Here is a 25,718-nt window from a genome sequence, read left to right on the forward strand (position 1 = left end):
GGTGGGGAATGGAAGGAACCTGTTTTTCTCTCTCTTTCACCAGTCATGGCTTTATCCTTGAATAGAAAAGAAAATTTATAATATATAAAGCTATTCTTTCATGAATGTATTTCTTTTGAAGGAGCTATTTATAGCTGCTGAAATAGGAGGCAGGAGACTCCAGGGGAAAAAGATGTATATCAGCAAAGAGAAAATCATACCCTGTTTGAATTGCTAATGAAAACAATCCTTCCATGGTGCTGAGCAGTTAGACTTCATGAATAAATAGCCATGAGAAGAGATTTCTTTCGCCTATGGAATTGTCTCCGTTGTTAATATGGCTGTGTTAACATTACTGTATCTCATCATGTAGGTGCTGTCCTTGTTGCTGTCAGCTGCCGTGTTTATCACAACCAGTTTTGCTTCTACATATTGACACAGCTTTAATCAGGTTCAAGTAATAACTGAATTATGCATTCAGGTCATTTGGGTGGAACAATTGACCTTGCTGCCTCTGACCTATATGGAAATGGCAGAAGTGTTCATTTAACACAGCTCTGCAGCTGACATGTGAAGCATAGACAAACAGTAGCTGCAGTCACTCAGTAAAAAAGATCCAAGTCTCTGTCAATGGACAGTTTATTGTGTCCATGATGAGCCATAACTGTCAGGAGATCGTCAGCACTCTCAATAACAATATCTATTGTTGCCATGTTGTGTTTGATTTTAGTAGCACAGAACTGCAATGAATGAGCATTTAATTGGCTTTGCGCAAGTCTTTCTGATCAAAGCAAAATAGGTTGTCAGTGCCCTCGGGTTTGGTTAAAATGAGACAACTAATGAGGTGAGATGAATGTGGAGGATGTGGGGAATGTCTCATGATCATGATTAAAAGCACCTCATGTTTACTATTGGTAGCTAATTCCATAATGTACTCTCCTTTTACCTCAGTTTTGGTCACTGCCTCTTCTGTTGAAGTGCCCTACTTTGTTCAACAGCGAGTGACTAACTCTGCATATCTGCTGCCGGAAAATAGGCTGATGTCAAAATTATGAGCTTTAAGACACTGAAATACTTACTAGAACTGAAAAAAGGAAGCTTTTCAAATCGCACATTGTTATTTTATCAATTAGAAATGGTAAAATATTTATTGCCCTTTGGCTTGTTGAAAATATAGAATTTTAATTTCAATATCGAGCTTAATCCTTCTGTGCAGCATCACACCAGCAGCTCCCTAACGGTGACTGTCTGCAGAGCAAATATTAGTAAAATTTTCCCTTTGGGATCAGCAGCTATAAATAGGAAGTACAGGAAGTCATTCAGGAACAAAACCCCGAACGTCTGTGTTGATTTTTTTTTTTTTTTTCAGTTGAATCGTGCAATCACGCCTGCCTGCTAAGTAACCCCAGCACTAATCCCATTTCGTTCTCAGGACACTTTTGAGTACAAAGCATGCCTCTTAGTGCAGAGAAGATAATGCTGTTTTACTGCTGCGCTGTGTATGAGGATGTCAGTTTGATCCCCTCTAATTAATGAATCACAGAGTCCATGGAGGACAAGCCCTGATGGGAGGCCTCTGTCTTGTATTATAACGGCAGTCAATGGCAATTAGCATTCAGGACACTATGAGAAAGTTCTTTATCAAGTTGTGATTGTGTTTTCCTTTCTGTCAGTGAATGAGGACCTTGAAATAACAATGCATTAGATGTTGCTCAGCGTTGTGTGACCTTTTTTTAATGGTCACCATAACAAAAACACAAGAGCAGTGTTCTTCTACCACTCTTGTCTTCTGATTTAGCAGCATGAGACTTTTGTGGCAGTATTCACAGACATGTGTTTTCTCTGTCAGATGATTTATGAATGAACCAGCTTGGCACCTCGACCTTCCCAGCTGGTTCTCATGTCTTTTTTTTTTTCTTCCTCCCCCCCCATTCCCCCTCTACATCATTTATTTAATTTATAAAGTGGCTCCTTATAACACAATGTCACAATGTGTTGATTGAGCAGTTGTGCCTTTAGTTCATGCAGTAACCCATTGTTATGTCTCCCATTTGTTTTTGTGCTGCCATTTTGAAGCCAAGATGGGCTTTTTTTTTTTTTTTTTTTTTTTTTTTAACCATATTTCGAGGATGTGACCTGCTTTGTGCCTTCTGTGGCAGGTCGCCATGTGTGTCAGACTGTCAACATGTATCCCCTGTCATTTCTTTTCTCCTTTTCCCATTCTAAACCTAAACTGCTTCCACTTTGCAGCAGCTCTATTACACAGCCATGTGCATGTTAGATAACTCGTGTCTTAATTGTGATTAACAGCAGATAGGGTGTTTGAAGTGAAAGTAATTAATGATGGGTTTTGGAAAAAAAAAAAACAGGATTATGTTGAAAGCTTCACACCAGCACTGCTGATACATTCAAAGACCTCAGAGGGAAATAGTTGATTCTTCAACCAGATTTTTTTTTTCTGTTTTTTACTCCACAGATATTTGCCCTGCCATTGTTGATGAAATGGAAGCTTCAAAGAAAATGGTACAAAAGTAGCCAAACACAATTAAATACATTAACGGTCCTCAGGGAATCGTGTGTCTTTTATTGGTTTTGCTTACATTGGTCTTTTTTGAGAAAAATGAAATGCATCACATTGAATGCCCCCACAAAAAAAAAAAAAAAAAAAGCTTTTTGAAGGCTTTCAAAAAACTGTAATTGCAAAACAGTGAGAATGTGTTGAAAAGCTGGCTCTGTTGGATTTAAACTATGCAGCACGACATGGGGCCGTCAGGCATTTTTTACATTTCCGTCTTGCATGTTGGAGTCAAAATAATTTGTAAATTTTCTTGATGGAAGTAAATTTTCATGTAAAGATGCCAAGGTTTTCCCACCTCCAACATATTTTTCCACTTCTTTCTTTTTCCCTTATGCTAATTTAAAAGTCATTGCAATCTGGAGTGCTGGTCGGGTAGAAAAGCAATTTGAAAGCTCCACCTTTAGCGCTTTCTTGCTTTCATTGCGCTCATACAAAGTTTGGGTGGTAATATTTTTAAATAGCATGACATGGTTTTTGGTGTGTGCCCATTGGATGTGAACTAAGCAGTTCCAGAGGTGGGAGTGTGATGCACGGCTCCAGTTTGGAGCGCTGGGTAATCCCACTGTTATTCAAGCATTTTATGCGGTTTGTACGTTTCTTTTGATGCCTGGCCAAGGTGCTCTGTGATATAATTTGCAGGTACCACCTCCCTGCTCCTGCTGCTGTGTAGCGATAATTCCTGTGGTTGCTTAGCAACGTAGGCTGTTTGATCCGATGACTCCGTCTTTGTTACTGTTGATGTTGTCACTGTGTAAAAGTGTAGTTTGCACTGATTAAGACGTATCTGACGAGCTATTCTTTTTTTATGCTGTAGGTATAATCAGAGGCAAAGGAAGGGTAAAAAAAAAAAAAAATAGACGACTGACGAGGTGAAGATTAGAATTAAGAAAACGGTGAGAGAAGCAAGAGCTAGAAAGACAGGACTTTGCTGTACTTGGTTCCCCCCTCAAGGCAGAATCAGGAAACCAGACCCCCCCCACCCCAACCACCACCAACCCTCCCACACATACGCACTATCCCAGCTCACCATCTTCCCTGAATGTGCGGCCTATTTTTCCTGTCAAGGTGGTGTCCTAGATTCAAAGTTCCATCAGATGAGTGAAACAGTAAGGCAAAGAGCTTATATCAAGGGGGATGTGGAGGAGAGGGGTGTGATTAAGCTCAGTATTTTCTTCCTCATGTGTTGCTTGTACTCTCATTTCACTGCAGTGAAACCAGCATGGTGTGTGCAACGGCTTCTTGCTGAAGTTGTGAAATCGAACACAGGGAATGGTTTTGTGGCTTTAGCCCCAAGGCCCACGCTTATTCCAACCATTTCTGCAATTAACTCATCTGTGTAATATTGTGTTTGCACCACCTGAAAACCTTTTCATATGCCCTTGCTATATTGTGCCTGTCTGCGTAGAAGTGCCTTCCTGTTTGTGTTATTAATTAACCGTAAGTGTAGATGTTGAGCCCGAGGAGAATACACCCGGGTGCGGTTTTAACTTAAGTGGAAATTAAATTACTGAGTGTGGTGCTGGAAGAAACAGCTGGTGATCACTGCATGTTGCTGAAGGCATGCAGAGCACATAGCGACGTTTATACAACAGCTCGGTTACTGTGAAATGCGACACTTGTCAGTCGTTTGTTCAACAAAACGTCAAGTGTTTCAGTGTGTTAACCACCTCAGGGCAGTGCTAATATAACTTTACGTGAATAGACTTGAGGCCTGATTCTGAAAGATGTGCCATCATTATAACCCACTGATGGCTTCAGTGTGTGTCCTTACTATGAGGTTTTTGTGTGCAGCACAGGTGTGAAGCTGTGAAATGTCATCAATGCACTCCCTAATCTTATTTTGTGCTCGCGAAAATTAGATCTACACACCCTCGCTTCCCAGCACACACTCCGTGCAAACATCTCCATAAATGCAGATGTCCACTGTCCTCCTAAAAATTCCAAATAGCACTCATCTCGGTGCGCCACAGTATTTTCTTCAACATGTTAAAATCCAATTAGCCTCCCTCCGCTTGTTCCTGTCACTCTTATCAGTCCCATTCCCTCTGTAGACTCACACAGGATTTATTAAAAATTTAAGCATCCCTCTTTTCGGGGGATAATACGTTGGAAACCCTGCAGCATCAACATGAAGCTTTTTAATAATTCATGAGTGTAGCCAGGCAAAGACTGCACAACTAATGTGTGCTTTATAGTACTGTGGCATTTAAAAAAATTCAACCGTGCAATTAAGCTTTTGACAGGAACTGGCTGTTTGGCTGGTCGGGTTGACCCAAGCTATATTTAAAGTTTAATATTGAGGCAGAGCAGAGTTAAGTCATTTTTAATTGCTTAACATTGACCCTTCACTAATCCACACAACATGCACAACAGTCCCCGTCGCTGTGCCCGTCAATCTTCCTATTGTAGTGAAACACATATTTAACGTTGCTAACAGCAGATTTAACACTCAAAATTCACTTTTGAGCATTTTCTCTCTGTTTTCACCCATTTTTGTCACCTGGATCGGAGAAGATTTTATAGCTAGACAGGTGAGAGGTGCTAACATTCATGTTTGGGTTCGAAACTCTTTATCTGACATCTGATCCATTTTAAAATGGAAGTCAAAGGGTCTTAAACATGCCCTCTTTGCTACGTAGATTATGTAATGCTGATAGACTGAGGCTAAAGACTGAAGCTGCGTGTCCCAGTTAAAAGCCAGTAGCATCACCAGTTGATGATCCAACAATAAAGTAAATCCTCACCTCCAGGCACACTGAGCCGTGTTGCCCCGTCACTGTTTCTTGGAGTGGTAGTTTAGTGAGCTGCGGTTTCATTTGCCATTATCATGAAATATATACTGCTGCACGTCCTACGGCCTTGTCACTGTAATTGAAGACAGGGAAATTATGTTTGGAAGTGATGGTAAAGCAAGAAAACAGGAGTAAAGTGCCAATCCCATCATCTCTTAATGATGTTGAGTGTTCTTAAAAGACTGATCCCAGCTGGACCTGACCTCTGACCTCCTGTGGAGAGGAGATGAGTTTCTCCCTCGTGGATCAATAGTGCATTAGTGGTTAATTTTCAGGCTCTCAGCAGTAACTATATTATTTTCATTTTGTGAATTGCTGTAAGTGTGAACAGCAAAACCTCCATGTGAGACAGAGTAAGCGACTTATCCTGCACTTCGCATTCACGACAGTCAAAGACAGCGTAGCCTCGCCGTCCACTATGTATCCAAGCAATCACGTGTTGTGACATCAAATGTGCTCTCTGGTTTTGAAGCCGCCCCCACAGTGCGACTGAAGATTAGTTAATAATTCAGAGTTGTTGGAAGTGGTGGAACGTGGATGGTGTTCTCTGCTGTTCGCCTTCACAGCTGCATGGGGCCTGCTAGTGACAGATGGCTCAGCCCATGTGGAGAGTTTGGTGCCAGTATAAACCCAGTAGTGTTGGACGAGGATTGTGTGTGCGCATGTGTGTCTCTGTTTCTTTTTCTTTCTCGCTCTCCACGCTCCGCTTTGTGGTTCTCACTATATTAGATTTTTCAGCGCTATGAGCATAAACACCTCAGAGCACAGAAGAAAACAAAACTTTCACGTCCATTTGCCACCTGCTTATGCATTGATCACATAATTTCATTTATCACTGCCGGCTCTGGAGATGCAAGAATGCTTTGAATTGCTGTGGATTAATGGATTGTGTTGCATAGTTTATTGGCCCATGACGTTTATGACAAGTTTATGTGGTCTGTTGCACAGTTTATTCTTAAGATAATAACCTATTCTCCTCTCCTGATGCTCCGGGTGTCCAGGTGATATTTTAAGCTTTCTGCAGAAGCTTTTCTGCCAGAAATAACCATGTAGAACACCTCCGGTAGAGCTCATATTATGATAGCCATGCCTTCCAACGGAAAGTTTTTCTTACTGCACGGCTGTGATAAAAAGGCACTGCTCAGACAGAAAGGCATTTTAATCTTTCAGCAAAAAAATCCTTTCACATTGACCTTGTTGTATCACACAGAATGACTGCAAACTGAGTCTGTGTATCCATGCCATTGTCTGCTCAGCTGTGACTTCACTCTGCCAGCTCACATATTGTCTGTGCCAAGTATTGTAAACAGTCTGCGTGACTTTTACAGACACATTCATCAGTCATTCACAGGCGTCCACAAGCATTTGAAAAAGGTTACATTAGTCTGCATATTTTCCAGGATTCTCGAGCACCAGTAATAATAAAAATGCTAAATCTTTTGTCTTTTTCTTTATTCATCAGAGCTGCCAGAGAATTGGACCGACACCAAGGAGACTTTGCTGGAGGGGATGGTGTTCAATGTGAAGTACCTGGGCATGACACTGGTGGGCCAGCCTAAAGGCGAGGACATGGCCTCAGCAGCCATTCACAGAATTGTTGCCACGGTGAGTGACTGGCATGCTGCAATGTCTGTTTGGCAAATTTTTTTTTTTATTTTATTTATTTATTTGGTGTGTGTGTGTGTTCAGCTTCCATTGAAACTTTAGCATGTGACACTTTAATCTGATATTTTGCAAACAGAGTAAACAGTGCAAAGAGTAAAGTCTGCAGGTGAGATCAAATTTCAAGGGTGACACTGTGAGGATTTCAATTACAGTGGTGCTCTTTATAGAAAGTCTCCTGTGGTTTTGTGAAATTACAGCCTCAAAGTGCAATACACACTATCTGAGAGATTGAAAGGGGAACAGTCAGTAAATTTAGATTTTATCCACACTATCCTGATGACCCAGGACACATTGTTCAATTGTTGCATCATATTGACAGCTTGGAGTAGCATCCCAGACAGAGAAAGGGAGGTGAAAGTATATTCTAATAGTCAGGAAATTATTGTGTCACAATCACTAATGATCTAATGCAGCACTTGCGGCTCAGTGTGCCTTTCTCCAGATAACAAGGGAGCAAGAAAATGATGAAAGGGCCCTCTTCTTATAGCCGATATCCCAATATCCAGTAAACTGCTGCACTGCCATCAGTCAGCTTTCGCATGCTTCTATTTATATCACGTTTACATCAAGGTCAGCATGGCCGTGTAAAGTCATAGTTACTAATCCAGGATTATCGAGTGTTGAACGTTTGCAGCAGTCAAACCAGTGATATGTTTACTCAACAACACACTTGGCCACACTGGGGATTTATGAGCCCGGCTTTCCAGATCAATTCAGGATCCTGTCAATTCACTAGAGTGAAAACAATGAAAATGTTGCTAATGGAAGGGTTTCTCTGCTGTCCACTCACAAACCCTCCACTTCTCAATTACAGGCTGAACACATGCTGTTGATTTACACAGGACAGAAGAAGAAACTCGGCTGTCTCTGTCTGTTCCCCTTGGAAACTAATTGGTGTGAATGGGATGGCTGACTGCATTTGTGACTTTCCCATTTATGACATGCTCTACTCAGGCACAATAAGACAAGCCAGGGGGACCAAATGTGTAGAGAAAGGTCAAACTTGGGCTATCGCAAGCTGGCAAATTAGTTTCTTGCGTCATGCCATGACACTTCTAACAAGACAGTGAAAAAATGTGATTGTTGGTGATTCCCCCCCAGTTTCCCATAGTCAGTTGTGTGGGTTAAGGCGGAATGTGGTGTTCATTAAAACCATCTCCAGGGCATTTGGCTCCTACAGAAAGCCGTCGGATCTTTCTGTGGGCCTCAAGAAGTCCTAGTTTTTCCAAAGAGCAGAGATTGGACTTTTCATCCTCAGCTTCTCTTCCATTTGCCTTTTATGTCACCTCTTGGAGAAGCGACGGCATTCTCATGCAGGATGAATGTATAATTATTAAATCAGGTCCTCTAATGCCCCTTCTTTTTTCTGTCTCCTCTTTATGCTTTCACAGTCACCGCAGTTGCTGTCATTTGGTTGTAAAACTAAACTGCTCTCATTTGCTCGCTAATTTCATGATAAGGAGGTCATTGTCATTGTCACCATCGCTCTCACAGACTGCAAACTCAGCTCTATGGCAGTATTTTTATGAAATACCAGATGGAACAAAGCAGCAGGGGGAAGTTGGTGACAGCCAGCCTGACCTGGAGTACTCATTCTGCGCTAAGCACTGCGGTCCCCAACCCCCTTCACTTCTGTCAGAGTTTAGAAATTTGTCACATTTCTGGGACTACTGAAGCCGGCTGCTCATTTTTGCCCAACAGCTACTGTTGCATTTGAGTGCTTTTGGCATTTAGTCAGAAGTAAAATCATCTTATATTAATGTCAGAGACTGCTTTTGTCTGTGCCTCCATTTGATATAATGTGTGTGTGTGTGTGTGTGTGTGTGTGTGTGTGTGTTTTTCTACCCACAGGCCAGAGCAGGTGCTAAGAAGTTTAGAAAAGTAACACTGACGGTCTCACCTAAAGGCATCATCATCACAGACACAGAGACAACAGACCTCATAGAGAACGTCTCCATATACAGGTAAAGGAGATAATATTTGACATCAGTGTGCTTTGTTTCCATCAGGTTTTTAGTGCAATATCTGGAAAGGCTTTGTGTACACACATACATGTTGCTCTCAAAATAAATGTTCTCTCTAGATTATAGCCAAATAACAGATTTAATTTCAGAGTTCCAGAAAATGTTTAGGAAAACATTTTTTGCAAGGCCTTCATAAAAAGGCTAAATCTAGATGTTCATATTAACTACCACGATGAGTGAGTGTCTCGTTTACTGTCATGGGTGAGCAATATGACATGAGACATAATGACTTCACGTTTAGGGTTCAGGAACTGAACTATTTCTGCCCTGCATATTGTTAAGTCTGTCATCACCTCTGTATCACACAACTAAATCAAATTCCTCCAGCTAACAACAAAGATTTCTTCAGCTCTTGTTGCAGTTATAAACCAAACAGCTCTATGTTTAGTAACTGCACGGTTTGGTCAATTCACTCGGTAACCAATAAAGAGAGGGCAGGAGGGGACTGCTTCTGTCTCTAACCTTTCCCAGCACCATGCTAGGCTTCATTCTACCTAATCAGTGAAGTGTGTGTGAGAGTGCAGGGATTGGGATATGTTTGGCTTGCTTCCCCCTCTCTCGATAGCATCCAGTAATGCAGGCTGGACCTCGTGTCATTGAGGATTACAGTCTAAACATCATATGGCTGGACTTTGATTACAGAACAGGCTGTGATGAAGACAGAGAGTGTGTGTGTGTGTGTGTGTGAGTGTGAGTGAGTGCACGGGCACAGAGGTCTGCATCCCTGTCTGATCCACCTTATCAGCAGTAACAGACCACAGGCCATAGGAATCAGCCTCCTCTTTGATCCTCCCTCTGTTCTCTCCTTATCGTCCCCTTCTTTACCTTCTTCTTTTCTGTATAGACAGAGATCTTTCTTTTCTGCTTATATTAACATAAACAGAGCTCTGAACGCAGGAATACTCACGCCTAATTGCTCGCTTTGAAGCTCTTGCTGCCAGTCTTTCTCCATACCCCAGAATAATGACACAGGAGCGATTACAGGGCCACATACAGAGCTTGGGTTGACTGAGGAGTGATTTATCCCCTTTATTAGACCCCACCCCCAGCTCCTCTTCCTTGCAGCTCCTACACCACTGTTCCCCCCCCCGCCCCGCCTTGTATCTTATTTTTGTTGCACATAATCCATTTATTGGCTCAGAAAAGCAAGCGAGGGGTGAAAGAAAGTGGAGTGTAGGTTTGAGAGAATAGATCAAATTAGCCTCTGTTTACCGTGTGAACACATAAGGGAGAGGAGAGCCAGGTGCACAGTATGTGTGCATACATGTCTGTGCCTGGGTGCACCTTACACAGTGAGTCTGTATGTAAATGTGTGTTTTTAATTGTGTATCTACCCTCGCTGAAAGCCTCGGCTGTTCTTTCTCAGAGGAGCTTTGTGGGGGAATAGATAATGGACTGGAAGGAAATGGGCATTGGAAATAAGATCCTCCATGTGTGCTGACAGTGTAATGTGTAGCCTGAGCACCACATAAAAAGGAGGAAGAAGGTCCTCATGGGCGACACGGGTTCATTTCCAGTCATTTGCGGCATGTTATCCCACTTCCTGTCGCTCTCCAAGCTGTCCTAATGAAGAAGCGAAGATTGCGGATAATGCAGTGCCACACTTTATGTGTTATACTTTATCTGGCAGATTTAGCAGCCTGTCAGTTCTTTACGGTGCATCTAATTTGCAGCATTCTCCGAAGCTGTGTTATCATGAGCGTGATCTTCCAGTGTGATCACAGCACCACGGACTCCGGCCAGATTTAGCAGAGCACATATTCTACCACAGTGCTTTTACGTACTTAATAGGTCAATGAAATATAGAATAAACTAGTATTGATAAATTTGACTATTTGATAAAACATGAAATGAAATGATTATTCAACATCTGGAAGCTTGTGCCTCCTGCTGAGTTGGTATCAGCCATTAGCTGTTTTGAAGCTTTGAGGTTGACTGATGCCTTTTTGTTTTGTTTTTTTTTTTTTAAACCAGAAGAAACCTAATTAGGTGTAGAAGGTGGAGATGAAAAGGAGTGAAGGGTGGATCTGACCTGCTCTGTTCTCTAACTTGATTGTTAGGCAGGATGCAGTTTCTAATTCAGTCTCATAATCATGGGGCAGACACACTCTAATGCATATTTTCCTTGAGATGACAATGCAATAACCCCACTGTGGCAAATGAAGGAATATGATTTGAATTTAAGGCAGAAGCGGAGCCGTTTTGCAGCTTTAAGGCACTCCTGCATTAGCTTCACTTTTCAGCCAAGGTGTCTGATTTTATATGTTTGCCTATGCCTGCCACATTGTATGCAGAAGCATGCAGTGATAGTTTTGTTTTATGGTGCACTTGAAGCTTTAGTCAGTGGTTTGTTAGCCTAGTTCACTTAGCTTAGTGTAAACCCTGGAAGAAGGGGGCAAACAGTGAGCCTGGCTTTGTGCAATGGTCAAAGAAAAGCCTGTTGAAGCTCATAATCCCTATAAAACCACATAGTTTAACTGTTGCTCCAGTCTCAGGTCCTCCCCTCGATTCCGACCAGTCTGAATGTTGCTGCTGCTTTTGCTGTAAGAAGTTTCTGGGTTGAGTCTTGAGGCCAGTGAGAGGTTTAGAATTGTATTTATTATTATTTTTTTTTTTTAACCTTGGCACTGATTTATGCTTATGGTCTCACATAAAAAAATTTATTTCACTTCTGAGTTTAGCCTCAGAAATCTGACTTTCCTTTTCTCAGAATTCTGAGATTAAAGTCAGAAGTCAAATAAATTTTTCACACATGGCCTGAATCCTCCTCTTTAACAAGTAGACTCATTTCAAGTTCTAGCATAATTCAGAAAACAGCGTTTCCCTGACCACATTTCATTTTCAAATTTCTACAAACATGTTAAGTGTAGATTATAATATAGAAAAATTATAATTATCACCATTTAAAATCAAATCTGCAATTAAGTGTGAAAAATAAACTAAAACGCCACAGTTCTAAGAAGAAAGATGAGCGAGTGGTTAGTTTGGTTCTTGGTATTAAACAAAGCAATCTGGTCTAAATGCAAGTTGAGAATTTGAATGCAGCCAGGCTGGATTAATTGCGCCCCCCTCTTTTTTTTTTTTTTTTTTTTTTTTTTTTTAAACCCTTATTTAGCATTCCCCAGTGAGAACATTGTGAGGGTGTTGAGCTTCCATCTGGACAAGTTTCTGATTCATATTCAGACAAGAGCTCTCAGTGACCGACCAGCATATCAATCAGTAAAAACACACGGGGCAGAAAAGGAGAGATGAAACACTGACTGGCACTCCACCTGGCAGTGATGCTCTGCTGTGCCATTAGATTAGTGAGATGTGTCTGTAAGATCCCGAACAGACGATACGGGACGTGACCGCGCTGCTCATGAACATTCCTACAAATAATCAGGCATCTTCTGCTTCTGTGATCGACAGCTTCTCTTCAGCATTGTGAGAAAATGCTTTCATGCCCGCTTCCCTGCAGAAAAAGCTACATTGTTTCTTCACTATTACACTTAGAGTACAACGGGTGGACAAAGGCAGCTCATTGTTGCAACAAATAGCATACCTGCTTTGTTCAGTGTGCACAGAAAATGCGGAGCTTTGAGGCATGTAAGTTCCATTCAGGCTTAGTATTGTAAATATTTAAGAATTCCCATTGATATTCTGAATCTTTCCAACAAACACTGGTGCTCGACACCGCAAACAGATCAAAAGCCTGCCATCCACAGAAGTCCCTTTGGAGATGTGATGCAACCTGACAGCTCAGCTTCTGTTGTTAAAGCTTAATGAAAACAGGGATGTTGTCTATATATATATTTTTTTTTTCTTCTGTTGTTTCAGACTGTGCTCCATTGTTTGTGACATTGGTGGCAGTTTTGAAAATGTTTTTCTTGCACCATCTGCATACAGGCAGATTTTATAGTGACCTTTTACCGTTTTAAATTGAAGACTATATCTCTCTGAAAAAGATCAAATCTGTGTGTATCCTCTTCAATGAGATGTTTCTTTTAGTACAGTCACATTATATTTGCATAAAGATTACAACATGCTTTTTTCTGGGTTACCCACGCATATATAGAGTATGTATTAATATGGATGATAAATTCATATTCATGACATTCTTGATGTTGACAATAGATAGAGATGTGATACATTTACAAATTTCACATATTTCCATTTTTGCTCACCATGACTTCAAAGCGGAGAAATTCAAAGCTCAAATGAGAGTTGTATATTCTCACTGATGCACAAATTTGGGGACAGTAGTGAGTCAGACATGCACTGTATGTGCACTGGCCTGTTTGTTCATTTTGTTTAGGCTTATAGCTGAATGTAGACCATGAACAGTACTTTGTGTTGAAGGGCGTCTAAGGACCTCTGGGTGCTTTCCAGTTCCAGTTCCAAAATGACATGAAAAGTTAATCTGCCATATCTACGAATTACCTGTGTTTATTTATACATTTACTTCATACATTTATTCATTTAAGCATAAAAAAATGATCTCCAGCAGCTACTGAATAACTTTCAAGCAGTGGCCTTTTGATTTTTATTTATTTATTTATTTATTTTGTGTGTGTGTGTTTCTTGTTGCCTTTGATATGCCTTTGGAAAATAACTTCTTTACTATTGCTGCAGTTACTAAATTAAACATGGACTATGCTGAATTCTTCTATAATTATTAACTCTATCGTTATAATTCTGTAATAATTTATAGATTAAAAAAAAAAAAGAAAGCTGCACATACAACAACTTACAACCCTGTGGAGGTCTGAAGAACCCATTCGATGACGTGAGTGAAAACACAGCACAGGGAGCTAGGAGAAAGTTCATTTGTCAATAAAATGAGAAATCTTGTGGATTGGTTACGGTAGTTGCTTATACTGTATGGCCCTCGTTTTCCAATTTAGTAAACTCAACCATTCAGCTTTTTTTCTGCAATAAGGGTCCAAACATTGGAGAAAAGGCGTGGGGTATGGGTGTGTGAACGGGGTGGGTTCAGAGCTGGGTGTCTTGGGCTTTGCTATGTGGGTCACGCATCAGTGGTGCAACCAGCAAACAATCCGAGAGGAAGATGTGAGGGCTGGTGATTTCATGCTTGTTGTTTGATCAAATTAAAACGTCCTTTTTAGCGTTTCTTTTGAAGTAGGCTGCATAAATGAGAGGCTTTGCACAGAGTTTACAAGTTGCTGAGATCGTTACAGAGAGATTCACACACTGGTGACTGCAGCCTACATGACCCGGGGAAACCCTGAGTATCGAAAGCTCATTGAGATTGAGAAGTCAGTGTTTTTCCCAGTTGAGTGGTAAATGACCCAATCTTGTCCTTGTGCTGTGGTCAATAAAGGTTGCATATAAAATGATGGTGGCTCATTTTCATCAGTTTAGAGCAACGAACATAACGCACACAGCTGGTTCCTGGAACGGCCTCACGCAGACATACGGGGGGGGGGGGGGGGGGGACTGTAGACCGCCTCTAATGGTCCACATAAAATCCAACATAACAAATTTGATGCTTGTATGTCTGTCACCTTAGTGAATCTAGTGAGCCATTGCAGAATTGCAAAATGGCCTGGTGGGCAAGATTGGTTTTAGATAACCGTTGAAAAGCACAAGGCTGCATCTGTAACTGGATGTGCAGATGACTGGATTCCTTGAAAACCACAGACTGGATCCAGGAGGGATTCACTGTGACGCTTGGGAATGAGATTTCGACTGTAATATAGTAACGCTGGAAATCAATTTAGAATCAAAGACTTAGCATTTTACACTGACAGCTGAAATTTGGATATTTCAACAACCTGTTCCCACGCCAGAGAGATTATTTTCCTGTAGTTCATAAGAAGTTGCAATGTGATGTCCTACCATAAAGGAGTTTATTTTAGAAATGAGCACCTTTACATCCATTTCTCTGGCTGTGGAATTTTTTTCATTTTTTCAAAATTTTTTTAGAAGCAAATGAAACAAAAGTTTGTGGGGGAACATAATTTGTGTAATACAGAAGAAAAAGGGGCTACCCTGTATCTCCACTGACAGATCATTTAACTGAGAACGTCAGGGTCAGTTGATCATCTGAGCGCTGCATGAGGGGAAAAAACTCAGCATCTACAAAGCACTATTATATCAACATGAGTTCACACACATGCTGTATCAAAGAATGTAGTACCACAGAGCCATTTCACAGCTTCAAGTATCTTTAATGCGTGTCGCTGCTGCCCATTTGTATCCTGCTCTCTCATTCTCAGCTGAGACTTGATCCACATAAAATTAATGGCCACCATTTTCAGCCTTTAACAACTGGTGTTCTTGTGTAAAAGGTGGAGCATGGAAGCAAAGTAATGGCCTAAATTGGCATGTGTGATGCCAACAATGATAATGAACATGATTTAATGTACTGCATATGTTGAACTTAATGGGGAAAAAAACTTGTCCACGTCAATTTGGATCAAAATCTTTTGTGAGTATGAATGCACCGACTTTCTTTTTCAGAATCTCGTACTGCACGGCCGATAAAACTCAGGACAAGGTCTTTGCATACGTCTCTCAGAGTCAGTTCAATGAGACTCTGGAGTGCCACGCGTTTCTCTGCCAAAAGAAGAAGATTGTAAGTGTGCAACACTTGTGATTTTGTGGCATGTATCTGGATGTGGTTAAGTCATGTCATGTATACTCTTAGGCCTCTGCAGGTCAGGAGATCAGCTTGTTGATTTTGTGTAATGACCAGCATCAAGGCCACAACTCGTATGACTGGCGAAGGTGTCTGGCTCCATCTTGTGGCACCTCAAATGAGACCGCCTAATACAACATATTACCCTATAATGAGAACTAAAAGATCAATAGAAATGCATTTCTTCATAAACAGCTAGAACTTTTTAAATGTTGAAATTAGATTTTTGAAAAAGTAGAAATCTGATCTCAGTTGTGCTGAACAAGTTGAAGGAAAGCGTGTGCTCTGTGTGTTATTTTAATATGCTTGTTTCATGACTGTTAATCTTCCCTTTCCCTCCTCCAGGCTCAGGCTGTGACATTAACGGTGGCCCAGGCCTTTAAAGTAGCTCTGGATCTTTGGGAGATTGCTCAGGAAGGTGAGTTCACTCATCGGGGTGCTTTAGTAAGAGGTTTTCCTTTTTGACAGAATAGGAGCCATAAAAGTCTGGAATCCGTCAACTACGCCTAACTTTGATTTCCTTTGGTTTTTCAATCCAATTTGACCGGGAACTTATTGAAAATGTTATTTATAAAACCAGGAGAGCTGATGGTTTTACTTGTTGACGCCCCTCTCTCTCTGCATTGCTGGTTCCTATACGTTTCTTCATATTTGGTTTATCATTTTTCCACACGTCTTCAGGCAAAAGCAAAAAGGCCAGGACCTGCTGTTCCTGTGCAGCAAGCAACGCGCAGATAGAGACCACAGACACTCAGTGTGTTCCAGCAGGTGAGTTTCTTTTATTTTCTTTCATTAGCTAAAAGTAGCACCAGGGAGCTGAGCACAGCTGTCAGTATCAAACAATTAATCCAACACATCTGAGATTATGCCCTAAACTTCACTTTTGAATAAAGTGGCTCGAGGCAGGAGTTATCTTAACATGACATAAAGACTTGAAACTACAATTCGACTTCATCTCAGGTTAAAAAAATAAATAAATAAAAAATCAGCCCATCAGAACATCAAAAGCTCATTGATAAAAATGCCTAACTTGTTTCTCCACTGTTTGTCAAAACTGAAGTGCCAAAACGGCACCGCAAGGTTTCACAGGCAACTTAGTGCCCAGAAGTTGCATCTGGCCAAGAAATATTTTTGGCAGGTAGCTGCCAGAAAAACCACAACTTGTCAGTTTTAAGACTTTGGTTTGGTTTGCATAGATTAGGCAAATGATAAAACGTGCTAGAGAGAGCAATATTTTTTTTGACAAACCCGAGCTCACTGGCTCCCTCTGCTTTCAGGCTTTTTGCTTAGCTAGGGCATTGGCTTCATATTTCCCACCCATATAAGAGTTGGTGTTGATGATATGTGATGTTGTTTTTCTTTTCCCTCCATCTGCTTCGTCTTCAGGTCACAACGAGTAAATAAGGAAAAGAGTTCAAATTCAAATTTGTTGTTTTTTTCCCCAATAGCTAAATGATTTCAGGGGTTTACATCTTTAATTGCTTTTTCTTACTGTAGTTTGTCACATTTGAAAATGGTTTGTAGGAATTCAGCTCTTTAACTGGGAGATTATGCAATTTCAGCATGAAGAGAAAGAAGTGGCTTGTCAGACAACGTTATACTGATCGGATTAGGTGTGTAAAAACTGAGCTGAGATAGAATTTACATGCAGATTTAGAGTCTTTACAGGTAGAAATCAGAATTCAGGTTTGATTATCCTCACCAACACAGCGAGTTCCAGTCAACGTGATGAGTAAATGCTGCTGTTGCTTGGCGTCAATCACACACACACAGAGGCAGAGAGCGAGAAAATCACTTAATTACACGTGATTCATCAGTCATTCAAAGGAGCGATAGCGTTAAAGTACTTTCCGATTACTGTGACATTTATAGGTCAGAATACTATCCGTACTTCAGGAGGTCAATTGGGCTACAAAATGAGACTTAATCACCTGTTAAGACTTTTTAGCTAAATGCCTGCCTTTTAAAGCTTCTTTCAATGAAACTGTACTCTGGTGTGAAAGCCTTAAGGACCTCAAAGTTTAACAGACATGATTTAAATTCTGCTGGTTGCAGTTGATTTGAGTTGATGTTCTGCTAATGTAAAGACATAAAGGCTAAAAAGTCTCTTCTCTGTTTCCTGTGTATGTCTCTGGCCCGCCGTCTGTCTCCGTCTCACCCGTTATGCCCCCCCACCTTTTATCCAGGTGCATACAAGGCTGTTGGGATGGAGGAGAAGCTGCGCAGACCCTTCTTCTCTGCCTTACTCAGCTCGCCCTCACCTCGGAGTAATCCCACTCGAAGGCGACCGATCAAACATGACTCCTGGGTAGGTCACACCGTCGGCCTCCAGCCAGCTCATTGGTTATCTCGTGATGCCAAACTCGGATAGCTCAACCCAAGATATCTGCTAGTGCGGAACACCAATGCAATGTCAGTCCTGTCTTTCTCCCAAACTCACTACTTATGGGCCTCACTATGTGTCGCTTATTGGAATAATATTTAAATGAAGAAATGCGAAGCTACGGAATGTCGCCACCCCAAATCCTGATGAGACTGAACCATGCTGGATGAAAATACTGAGTTTACACGGCCGAAGGCAGCTTGCCAGACCACTGTGCTCTGTTCAGGCCAGCAGAAAATGGACCACAACTAATGATGAGGTCACAATTTGATGAATGAGTGATTCCTTTTCAGTCGCACCAATAAGTTGGGTTTAAACAGTTAAAGTAGTAAATGCGTTTTGTTTTCAGGCTGAAGAACCTGACCAGCTGATATGTCATCCGTCCACTTACAGATGTTCAACACTAGGTGGCACGATATTCATTACAATATCTTCCCCTCAGGCTGGTCTCACTTCGGCTCACTGTGTCATGTTTTCCTCTCATTGACAAAATTGGTCTGTCATACGCTCTTGTGTTAATATCGTTCCATTACATGGAGTTGAATGCAATATTTTTTCCAGTCTAACTTGAGCAGATTGATGTCTCTCAGATTCAGTACGTTAACAATAAATAAAGGACCCGATAGGTTGGAAAATCTAGAGCAAAGGAAATAGAACTAAGAGATTGCGTGTTATGTCTTTTGCATATGTTGGCAGCTATGTTGTGTACCACTGATGTAGTACAGTCAGCGGCGGAAGAGAGAGGATCAATATAACAAGATTCACTCATGAATGAATTTATGAGTCATATGAATAAACCCAAGTTACGAAAAACAACTGAGTCAGTGGAAATGCACCGGGGCTTCAAAGTAGAGTAGCAGTATAAAATCATTTATATGTGCATTGATTCATGTTGTTTATGTCTCAACAGGATGTGGAGGATGGACTTGACGATACGTTCTCAAGGTAACCTTTGTGTATGACTGCAAGACCGCTGAACACTGGGGAGCTTTTCTTTAATTTATGAAAGGAAATGAGATTATTTCGCACACGAACTCCTCCGGTACTCTACAAACAGCATTTGTAAAACCAATTTAAATGTTGATTTCAATTCTAAGCACGAATGCATCACCTCTTCAGTACTGTTGAGTAGTTGTAGATGCTGATGATGATGATGATGGCAACCTGTCAGTCAGATTTCAGCCCATTTTAGGTACGAAATCCACAATTTGATACATTTTAATTCAAATATGTACAAACACATCAGATATGTGTAGAAATGAAAATCACGATTCATTCACAATTCATTCATTTCTATGAAAACAGTCGCAAGGTTATAGATGAGACGGTGTTACTGTATTGATTGTGTGCTGTGTTTGTTGTACATTCATCACCGACTGGTGCCGTGTTGAATGACCACAACGTTTACAGATTTTAATGTTAAGAAGATATACACTATATATGATAAAGATGTCTATAACATATATTTCACATGAAACCTATATTGTGAATTTGCTATTTACAAATGATATCAATCTTTAAGCTTCCCTGAAGTTAACTACATATAAAAACTGACTGCAGTTACTGTGATTTAAATCTCTGGCGGTGTTATATGAGGAAAAAAATACTGTATCTCCTCTACTCAAAGCAGACTAAAAGCCCTAATTCAGCTTTTTCTCCATGATTTGAAGTCCTTTGGGTAAACTAATTCTGCAACACTTCAATAAAATATCCCATGAATTATTCCAAAGCATCTCCTGGAATTGGCAATATTTGAATGCTGGGTCGTTGCAGCTGACAATTGAATAAATTAGGCAGAAATGCCTACTAACCGCTGATATAATGGCCACAGTTTAAAAAGGACAGATTTCCTTTCATTAGAACAAACTAACTCATTCAGAAAAAGCTAAATGGCAAATCATCTAGCTTTCTACCATCCATTCCTGGAGCTGTTTAATAACATAGTTTATGTTAGATTGGACGTTTTATGGCAAGCATTTCAATTAGTACAGAAAGCATGTGTAACCTGCGTACATCGTCAACACTGGTGAGGTCACTGTGTCACAGCTGAACCAGACTTCAGATCGCTGATTACGTGCTCTCCACCTCTGCTGACAGAGCTGCCCAGAGCACATCAGCTGCAGCCAGGAAGGACACTCTGCTGTGCATCAGCACTTTATCGCTGAGCTAGGATTATAATGCAACACCTTATTTTGAAAGTGAGCTGTTCTGTGAAATTGTCGTTTCATGGCCGTGAGATGCCCACAAATACATTAAAATGAGGTTGAGGTTTGACAGGGCCAAAAAAAAGTCACACACCGACTAACTCACACTGATTCCAGTTTTAAGTAAAACATACAGCACAAACAACCGCATGAGTATTTGGTTTCTCTACATACTCGAACTCAAAAGTTTTAAAAATATCTTTGAACATTTCCACAAACACACCATAAACTGTTGTAAATGTAGGCCACACGGTGCAGTGACTGCCTGGGAGCTCTGCATGGCCTTTCAGATCCTCATCTAGCCAGATGATATGCGTGGATGTTATCCTGCAGTGCAGCTTTATCCTTCCACAGACAAGACAGAAGAGTAGCGGAGGGATGGTGGACCAAACATTAAAGAGAAAGCAAATCACTACTCCGTGTTGGCCTGTAGCTAATAGATGTGTTTGTTGTGCTGAAGCGTGAAACGATTTCCTGAGAGTACATGGGTAAATGAGGGGCAGTGATAACGCAAAGAAGCGTCTGTGTGGAAGCTGGGGAAGGCAGGCTGGCCATCACTGTGACGTTTTTCAGCAGGCATGAGGACATACTGATGCCACCTGCCACCTGACCATGAATGACATCCAAGAGGAAGTACTGAAGGATTTCACCTTGTATGAGCTCAGTAGTGTGCGTCAGATTTGTCTGGGAACATGGACACCTGCCTTTTTACTGTTCCATGGGACTTGCATTTGTAGCGGCAGAGGAGGGTTGTGGTCTTGGTTATCAACGTTCCTCAGTAGATGTTTCTCATTAGACTCCAGACCATCCTGGAAAATTGCTTCTTTCATAAGTGGTTAACAGATTGGGCGCCCTGCTGGGTTAGGGTTAGGGATTAGGGGTTAGGGTTAACCCTAAACTGGCACATCCACCTAAAAATAAAGCAATATTTACTCAAGATAAACTATGTGTGTATGTCAACCAGTCAAACAGAATAAAGCAATTAACCTCGAAGTCACTGTATGAAGAACCCTGTACATTACGTTGTACACCAGAGACGATTAACTTCCACGTCTAACTCCACTTGGGTCTAAGCAGCAGTGTGGTCTCTCCGAGTTGCTAGCAGCGCTTTATATTGTAGGTCGAGCCTACAACTGATGCTACAAAACCAACTTCAGTATATTCGTTTTTTTAATTAACTGTATGAGCAGAGGTCAGGGTGTAGGCCTCTGAAAAAGGAACTTTTTAGAACAGAGGGATAGATATTCAAATAGAGGCTCAGCACTCCATCCAAGCCAATTAGTGCTCCAACTATTGGCATCAACTTTGGTTCAAATGGGTTTAATTAAATGGTTTGATTTGTACTTAGAAGTTCTTAAATTAACAGTGACCTTGGAGTTAAGGTGACTGTTATGAAACTTCTGCCTTGCTTCCTTCATTAACTGAAGTCCTTTTAATAATTTAACTTCATCTAAATGTTTCAAGTTCTCATTTTGAGTGGTGAATGGTGAGTCAATGCACCATGGAGTAGGGACAGCACATCTCAGTGCCCTTTCTGTGTTAGTGTTTTGCTTTGTTTTGTTTTGTTTTTTTGACCTGCTTCATGGGTTGGAACATCACAATTTCTTCTGTCTTCTGTCTCACCTGGCATGCAGCAACATGGAGGTTGAGATGGACACCGGTAAGCATAGTGGCAAGTTAATATTTGGCTCTGCATATTGCATGAAACCATAAATATATCCCGGACATTACTGTTCCGTTGTCTGTAGTTCATTATCTGCATCTGTAGTTCAACACGCCGCCCTGACTCAATTTATAATCAAAACATAGTAGACCAACCATGTCATTTCTTTTTCTTTTTTTAATGAACAGGCATCGTTTGCTTCTATAATTTGTATGAGGGACCTCACGCTTTTTGTAAATCTCCACCTGTCTGCCACTGATGGTTCTTCACATTGCATGCTGTGTCCTTCCATTCCTTCCTTCACTGTCAGTCCATCATCATCTTCATGCCCTTGTTAAATGTTACCCGTGTCTCTGCTCTCTGTTGCTGAACTTTTCTGTTTCCTGTAATTCCCTTCTCTTTTTCTGCGTCTGCCAGACTGGCCAAGTCCTGCTCCGAACCCATCTCTGACGATGCAGCTCTGAGGCCCCACGAGGTCTCTCCACTGTGGATATGATGTCTGCTAACTAATACCCTGGCAACAACCGACCAAGTTACAGCACCCAAAAAGTTTGAAAGAAATGATAGCAAAACCCCCAAACCACATCCCCACAAAAAAGAAACGGACAGAAAAACACATCACACTCCCTGGTGTTTTAACCTGAATCTGCAATTCACTGTTTGATCTTCTGTGGATGGTGCAGAGAAGTCAGACTAAAAACCCTGATATTATAAGCTTCTATCTCTGTGTATGTCTGCCAGTCCACAAAAACTCCACCCGGTGTAAACAGCCATCTCCTGCCACATTCAAACATCCACAAACTGCCAGAGGAAAGGTCAAAGAAAAGATGTCACATGCAAAGCCAACAAATATATATTTCTACACAAGAAGTTCGCACAGAAGATCGTAGGCTGATTAATGTGTACCAAGTTTGAACTGAATCTCCTCCTCGACGCCGCTGTGAAGATTTGTGCAACATTTTAATTTCCATCAAGATAATGTGTGCATATAATGTTGTCGTCACTCTGTGATCTTTGTTTGGTGGAGGAACTGCTGCCAGTCTTTCCCATCACTGGAAGAAGACCAGCATTGGAAAACTATCTTTAGATGCTGGTGTGACATTTCTGAGTGAATTATACACGTATGTACATTTTAGTTTGTAGTGTTTATAGTTATCGAATGGCTTCCATTTTGGAGAATGAAATGGCATGTGATATAGCAATTAGACTATATATAGGTAGTATCAGGCACACAGACGCATTTGTACTCATGTGTCTTTTTAATATCTGCAACATAAACATTAGGTAAGAATATTTATAGAGTGGAGTATAGTGTTTACATTTTATTTCCAACAAATATGTTGTTTAAATTTTTTGGCTGGAAATGTCCAACCTAAGAAAGTCTTAACTCCAAAGCTTTCAACCACATCTTGCAGTCTTCATTAGCAGGTGGAGAGGCTAAGTTATTAAAGAAAAGGGTTGCTAGATATCAGGTAGTTGAGTGGGGGGAAGATAAAGATATGATTTAGTTGCCCCTTTCCTTATAGGTTGGCCATGCGATGTCTAATGTGCCCTCCTCGTGAAAAATCTGTTACTTTTCTTTTCGAGGAGGGATGTGAGTTGTTGGTAAAGCTTCAGAAACACCAAGTAAGTGGGACTTGTATCGGATATTTTTAGTCAAACGACTGTTTTCAAAGTCAAAAATAAAGCAAAAACTTTCATTCAGTCTCTTTACAGGGTTTAACGTTGCACATTCAAAGGTTTCAAGGGTTTAGGGACCATCAGCAATGCACATCATGAAAATCGAGTCTTTGCAATAAAAGTGTAGTACTCTCTAAATCCAAGTTGGGGTAACTGATTTAATCACGATGACATCATCAGGGTCATTTTATTGGCCTCATCCGGACCCACTGAAGATGTAACAGTTTTCGCATGCTGAGTAGTATCTAATCATGGACAGTAATCAGATTTTGATGTTTACACCCATCCTTACTGCCGTGGAGGAATCAGTCTTCAGAATTAATAATCCACTGATATCTTGCTGACTTGATGTCCGTGTCAGTAGGAGGTCTGTTTGAATTAGAAAGAAAACACAACCGTCGACACTAAACACCAATCTCAGTTCAGTATAAGTGGATGTATTTCTCTTCATCTGTCAGGCGTTGAGCTCTTGTTGGAATAACAGTGATGATGTAAGTGTATAAGGACAAATCTAAGGCAAGGACAGACTATTAGAGAAGAAACCTATTTCCATATGCTGTATTTTTTTCATTGTGTAATTTATGTATGCATATTGTATCTTATAAATGAAGTAGGATGAATAGCACCAAGGCTCCGCAAACTTTGTTTTTAGCGTGTATGTAGACGCTTGTATGTTTTGCATTAGGTTAGACAATTTATACATATGTAATAGTATGTAGGTTTAATTACTGCAGGAATTGCTTTGCTCTTTTTTTTTCTAAATAGACAATTAAAGACTCATGAACAGCTTACAAGTCACAACACGACAATCTTTTTCTCAAGTCAGCAATCGCCTTCATATTTTCATCTGTGCAGCAGAACTTGTCCTTTGTCCAAAATCTTATTATTATTATTAAACCTCCACTTCGATGACAATTTCTGTCAGGAGGACATTATACTCTGCCACGGTCTGGCTGGAGTGGGCCCACGGCATCATGCCTGAGAATAATTGTGACAGCGGGAGGTAGCGGGGGCCCTGTGTTGTTGTCATGACACCCACAGGAGAATAATTGGATGGCTTATCAGGTTATGCCATGATGCTTAGTTGCATTGTTTCACTCCTGACTGGCTGAAAATACCAGTGCAGTTGCATTTTTGAGAGAAATCCCCGTGTTATGTTTGGATAACACAAACAGCTGCCAGCATGTCTATGGAGGATCTGTTGAGCTATGTTTGAGTTTTGGTATTGGCTGTGAAGTTCAAGGTTAGCTGGATGCCCCATCAGAACAATAATTTTGTCTTTCTCACCAAAATCTTTTCTCTTGTGTCGATTTCTGCTTATCTTCATCACTGACTGACTGATTGATTCATGTGGAGACGGTCCAGTATCCGCTGATTCAGCGCTATTGAGTGATATTTGGAGATGGGCTGTTGTCCGAAAGTTCTACATCCCACAATTGGTTTACAATAATGCCAACCAGCGAGCAGAGTTGTTTAGATAATGTACTAGTATGAACAAATGCTGGCTTAGTGTCAGCATTATCATCATCGCACGTGAAACAAAATTGATTGAAAATACAAAATGATCCATAAGTAACTATTTTACATATTACACTTACACCAGATACCATTTTTAAGCCGTTTTTGTCCCGGTAATTGATTTTCCAACAAAAAGGCAGTGCAGTATAATTAGGTTTTGCAGCTCAGCTCATCTGGAATATCACTGAACAAAAGCTTTGTATGAATGACTTAATTGCGCAGAGCACTTGGAGTTTTTCTTTCATGTAGTGAGCTAAGTGTATGCAGAACATTGATGCAGGCAGACACCCAGCAAACCTTGAATGGGTGCTCATTGGCACAGCTGAGAGTTTTCCGCGCAGGAGGGGGCAGATCTGAACTTGGAGCTCTTAACACGCCAAACAGAGCCTGGAGTGCATTGAATACAAATCATCCTGTGAGGCTCTCAGGCCGGAAAACAGACGAGGCTTGTAAAAACAAACAACAAAAAAAAAGAAGCTCTTCAAATGGGAAAGGAGATAATTTTTAGATCAGCGATTACTATCCCAAATTAACCACTGACGTTTACAGTATTGGTTTACTTTTTAAAGAAGGTGCTTATTTTCTATCT

General features: G+C 40.9%; 1 protein-coding gene across 1 annotated transcript in view; it reads left to right on the forward strand.

The window, feature by feature from the left end:
• LOC115038043 (low density lipoprotein receptor adapter protein 1) overlaps positions 1-22,395 on the forward strand; it is a 31,311-nt gene extending 8,916 nt beyond the window's left edge. Inside the window, exons 2-10 of the mRNA XM_029496861.1 lie at positions 6,812-6,954; positions 8,866-8,978; positions 15,504-15,618; positions 16,027-16,099; positions 16,363-16,449; positions 17,868-17,989; positions 18,975-19,009; positions 21,903-21,928; positions 22,349-22,395. Of these exons, the coding sequence (XP_029352721.1) occupies positions 6,812-6,954; positions 8,866-8,978; positions 15,504-15,618; positions 16,027-16,099; positions 16,363-16,449; positions 17,868-17,989; positions 18,975-19,009; positions 21,903-21,928; positions 22,349-22,395 (761 nt within the window). The remainder of the gene's footprint in view (positions 1-6,811; positions 6,955-8,865; positions 8,979-15,503; positions 15,619-16,026; positions 16,100-16,362; positions 16,450-17,867; positions 17,990-18,974; positions 19,010-21,902; positions 21,929-22,348) is intronic.
• The last annotated feature ends 3,323 nt before the right edge of the window (positions 22,396-25,718 follow it).

Source organism: Echeneis naucrates, chromosome 24 (genome assembly GCF_900963305.1).
Source record: "Echeneis naucrates chromosome 24, fEcheNa1.1, whole genome shotgun sequence".
In the NCBI taxonomy this organism is placed as follows: Eukaryota; Metazoa; Chordata; class Actinopteri; order Carangiformes; family Echeneidae; genus Echeneis; species Echeneis naucrates.